The sequence below is a fragment of the Engraulis encrasicolus genome, chromosome 22, assembly GCF_034702125.1.
Source record: "Engraulis encrasicolus isolate BLACKSEA-1 chromosome 22, IST_EnEncr_1.0, whole genome shotgun sequence".
NCBI lineage: Eukaryota > Metazoa > Chordata > Actinopteri > Clupeiformes > Engraulidae > Engraulis > Engraulis encrasicolus.
The window spans coordinates 19,445,088-19,450,087 of NC_085878.1; the positions used below are offsets into that span (position 1 = coordinate 19,445,088).

Below are 5,000 nucleotides of genomic sequence, written 5' to 3' on the forward strand. Positions count from 1 at the left end.
AGGTACACAAGTGAAGCTACCCCAACAATAGGGCTTAAAAACGAGATTAATAAGGAGGAGTTCATTCTGAAGACTGAACCCCTGTCAAAACCCACCTGACCTCCGACACACCTCAAAGAGAGTCTGGTTCATCATGCCTGAAATAAATAAAACAAAAATAAAGCTGAAGCTAACTCTAGTGAAGGGAGGTCGAGTTTTGTTGTCTGGATTCGAACCATGGACTCTGGGTCAGGTACAAAACTAGATAGATAGATAGATAGATAGATAGATAGATAGATAGATAGATAGATAGATAGATAGATAGATAGATAGATAGATAGATAGATAGATAGATAGATAGATAGATAGATAGATAGATAGATAGATAGATAGATAGATAGATAGATAGATAGATAGATAGATAGATTTAATCACCACAGGAGTGCAGTCACTGCAGAGCAGCACCTAGAAGAACACCTGTCAACCCACCTGTACATCACATATAATATGCACAATACAGTAAGACAAGGGAAAGATGGTGTGATGGTCAGAGCACACCCACAACCCTAGTGATGGTCACACCATCACAGTAACTTTAGGTACTACAGTATATGTCTGTGGAGCAGACAGCTCATTTCCTTTGCCCTCACCATTTACTCCCTAGCTTGTGGTCGCTCCCGTTTGTCCCTGTGTATCTGGCTTTGCCAACAGCTCAGTCTGAGCAGCACGCATGACTACCCACCCGTGTAATCGACTACTGGGTAATCACCCGCTATGCAAAGGCAGGTGAGAAGAGGACACAAAAAACAAAATGGGTCCAATGGGCAATGGGGGAGAGGCAGAGACAATCTGACACAGGGGCTGCAGTTTCCAATATCAACATCGGTTGGCAGCCACATTAATTTAACCTGACGCTGTTGTTTAGGGGTCGGAAAAAGGCAACCGCAAGGTGAGAGACTTCAACTCGTGCTGTCTCGATCATCACCCAAACAACTCCCGGCCCTGGCCACTTTCTCCCTATCAGTCACTCTTCATTACTGCTGGTTTCATAGGCTCAGAGAGGAAGACGGACAGCCGAGGCAATGACACATGCCGCAAAAGAAACACACCAAAGACAGACTGAAAACATTCGTCTCCATGCGCTCATTGATCTGCTGCCCTTGTGTGACTCACCTTTCCCTCGTTATTTAAAGTGACGCAGTAATAATGCTCCTGTCATCAGGACACATGATGTTCTCATTGCAATCAAATGTTTGACAAGTAATAAAGGAGAATGCCACTGCAGGTAAGTGCATATCCTGTTGCAATTGAATATAGAGGAAAAAAAACACTGACAATGCCACTGAGATGCAATTAACAAACCTAGATCCTTAGCATGGCAGGCCATCAAAGGGTTCAGATGTTTATTTCATATTCCGCTTTTTTCAAGTCTACTGCACACACTACAACTCAGGAGTGAGCAAAGAAAATCTGTCCACCAAAATAATAATAATAAAAAAGTTACCGTCTACAGCAATACTGAACTGAATCTGATTCTTTTATATTCACCCACAACTGATGTGACAGCTAGATGAGCCTGAATTACAGTAATCACAAACATTATCATTCAATATCATCTCCTATCTTTCCAGTAATGACACACTAAAAATTCCATTCAGGGATTGATAAGCACCCTCCACAAGGCAAAACCCCCTCGGATGACTAGCCACGAGTGAACAACATTAGACCTCACCAGCCAGAGATCATGTGCCTTAGCAACAGCAGCTCTGCTTTACTGGCGGGCCAGGAGCCTCACCTGTGGGGCCCGACTTAGTTTCATCAGGCCACCCCTCCATAGTACACCTATCCATCTCCGAGCCACCAAGGGAGGCCGAGATGAATCAAGAGGTACTGGAGGAGACACGGCGCGAACGTCTGAAACATCACAACAAACTACCCTCTTAATGGGGACGAATGGTCGAGCGAGGCTCTTCTCCATCACTCAGTCACCGGGAAGCATCCAGGCTCACCCAGCCTGAGGGAGTGCAGGTTATTACCTTGGGGTGTTGTAGGGGCTCTTTGTCTTACAGGGGAAATAACATGCTGCGTCCATCACTAGCTGGGAGACTGGGGGCCCGATAGAGTGATGAACTGAGAAAGACTGCTGACAGACAAGTGTCCAAACAACTACTGGAGAGAGAGCGACAGAGAGAGAGAGAGAGAGAGAGAGAGAGAGAGAGAGAGAGAGAGGGAGAGAGAGAGAGGGGTTTCTGACCGGTTTCCCTTTAGATACTAAAAAACAAATAACGATTGGGTAGAGCAGAGATGGGCGTGCTCTCAAAATAACAAAATTAGATGCATCCATGCTTTTGCAGACATCTGCAGGAACTTTAGCTTTTTTGATCTAAGGGTGAATGGGGATCTTCACAGACATATCGTCATGTGAAGTATTCTCAGGAAAAAGGAATAGATGAGTGTGATGACCCCTAAAATGAGGTAAGGAAAGACCGAATGGGAAAAATGTCTGGGCTCTGACCCAGACTTCAGAAGCCATTAAAAATAGACACCAATTTCAGCTCTGACAATGGCATAAACTGCGCACAATCATACTCCTACAGACCCCCTATGGATGTGGCTGTCTGGTGAGTCAAAAATAGACTCTCACAAACTTTCTTTATCTTTCCTTTTCTTCTCTGAAATGTAGTTTTCCACCACTTCAGTCTATACAATAAGACTATCAAGGGAGATGCAGATATTCATTGAGGAATCAACCAATTGATACAAAAATCCAATAAGCTGAGTCTTCTTAGTGGTTTTTTGTTTTTTTGTTTTTTAACTTTGACACTGACTGGATGTATTATGTTGTCCTTAATTTTGATTATTACAAAACCTGTTGTTTCATTCTTTTTATACACAATGTAGCCTATCAGGACCTGATAAAAACAGGCAATGAACATTGTTTTTCCGTTTGCAAAGTCAAAAACGGCAAATTCTATTGTATAGAAATAAAACAAAATGAAAATTAAAAAAACAATCTGCAGTGTCATGACTTGCACATCATGGCCCAACTTCTCAGATTAGGCCTGGTCTTATATCGCCACCTGGTGGTCTATTTGAATTGTTCTGAATGCTGGAGCTGGGCATTAATTTTGGCCAGAACCGAGCGCACTAAAACACACTCACCTTGATCCTTGGCATTGTGACAGTCGGTGCTCTGGCCTTAGCTATGAAACTGTGCGTAGATCCCCGCTCGACCAGGTGTCTTGTGTACGGCATGTACTTGGCCCCATTTGGTCCAAATATAAAGTCTTCTCTCAAGGCATCAATTAATACAATCACTACCTTCTTGAACAAAGGTGGTGGGATTTTCGATGCATTAGGACCATTCCCTGGAGAAAAGAAAATCACTTAAAAGAATGGAAAATTTGTTTGATGCATTATTCCTTGTAAGGTGTGGTGTTCACATTGATTAATAGAAAAATCATTAGGTAGTGGGTCATAGCTCATATTCACCTGTTCGATTCATTATTTGTGAATTTTTGTGTATGCAATGTTTTTGAGTGTGAGAATTAGACATAGAGACCTAACGATGAGACAGTGAAGAAAGCTCTCAGATTGAGTCACTAACTCTTCTGGGGCCTCATTATGCACAACTGGGCAGCCTTGGTGTAATGGGTGGGGAGTTGGACTTTAAAATCACAGGGTAGAAGGTTCAAATCCTGCCCTTGCCTCCTTGCACCTACATCCATGGCTGAAGTGCCCTTGAGCAAGGCACCTAACCCCACATTGCTCCAGGGACTGTAACCAATAGCCCTGCAATATATGTAAGTCTTTGGATTTAAAAAAAAAAAAAGCATCAGCTAAGAAAAAACTGGGAGGACCCCAGCATATGTACTCCTTTTTATCATATATTGCACCCTCTGCCTTTTCTACTCAACATCTGATCAGTGTTGTAAAAGTTAAGAAAACGTTGGAACAAAACATCTATGCCCATTACATCTATTGGTGTAATAGAAATGTGCAAGGGTGTGTCAGATTCATGGTCTTGGCAGAAAATAAGCCAATCCAGCAACTCTCTATGTGAAAGAGGAAGAATATAATTCATCCTATTTTTGTCAAGCAAAAAAAAAGAAAAACAACCTTATATCTTACAAGGGTTAAATCATGAACTATTAGGCCTATATTTATAAAGATGTGTAATTATTATTCTTACACTTACACACACAGTAATAGTTTTTGCGTTTTCTGTTGTTGATATTTCTTCATATAAATGTAGAGGATGCATGACACAATTATAACAGCACCAACACAACTATCAGCACCAAAACACATCACTACAGTAGTTAGAATGGAAACCTACCTGTCAGTGGTTCAGCTGGCAGGTCCGAAACTTTACTTTTGGAAGAAAATGATGATTTGACAGGAAGAGGGAAAAATCCCCTCAAGAACAGTGCCAGGCCAAACAGCTCAAATATGAGGCAAAAGGAGGCAAAAACGGATGAACTTACTCTCATGGTGACAATGTTTTAGCTACCCCTTGGCAGTCCAGCTCAATCAAAGGGTTAGCTTAGCTATCTGATGTTTGACAGTTCGAGCTGTCAAGTCAGGGTGCTGACTTAGCTGAGCTCAACCATACTCATCGTTTCGTTTCCTGGAACTAGACCTGCTGTAACGATAAAACTACAAAAATGCAACCTTCCAAAAACCATTTATGCAGTAAAATACGTTTTCTTCTCAGCGATGGGATAGGTTACATTGGCTGCATACAACTTAATCCCCTCAATGGTGAAATCCTTTGCAAAAAATGCATGAAGACTGTCAGCAAAGCGCGCGGTTGTGTTGTCAACTACACACCGTTAGAACTGATTCAATTTACACTATCTGAACATAAGCTTGATTTTGAAACAGCTAATGAAACGGAAGAGAGAATTAAGTTGATGTGGTGAATGAAATTCAAAGAACAGGTGGCATTACTTCCGTGTTGTGTTGATGTAAGGGTAGCAAGAAGGGTTAAACCGAATGGCGTCATTTTGGTTCGCGGA

The 5,000-nt window shown here is 42.0% G+C and overlaps 1 protein-coding gene across 1 annotated transcript in view; it reads right to left on the reverse strand.

Moving 5' to 3' along the window:
* Positions 1-4,926, reverse strand: part of pigg (phosphatidylinositol glycan anchor biosynthesis class G (EMM blood group)) — a 172,295-nt gene extending 167,369 nt beyond the window's left edge. The window contains 2 exon segments of the mRNA XM_063188079.1: positions 3,142-3,347; positions 4,319-4,926. Of these exon segments, the coding sequence (XP_063044149.1) occupies positions 3,142-3,347; positions 4,319-4,472 (360 nt within the window). The 5' untranslated portion in view covers positions 4,473-4,926.
* Positions 4,927-5,000: the final 74 nt, after the last annotated feature.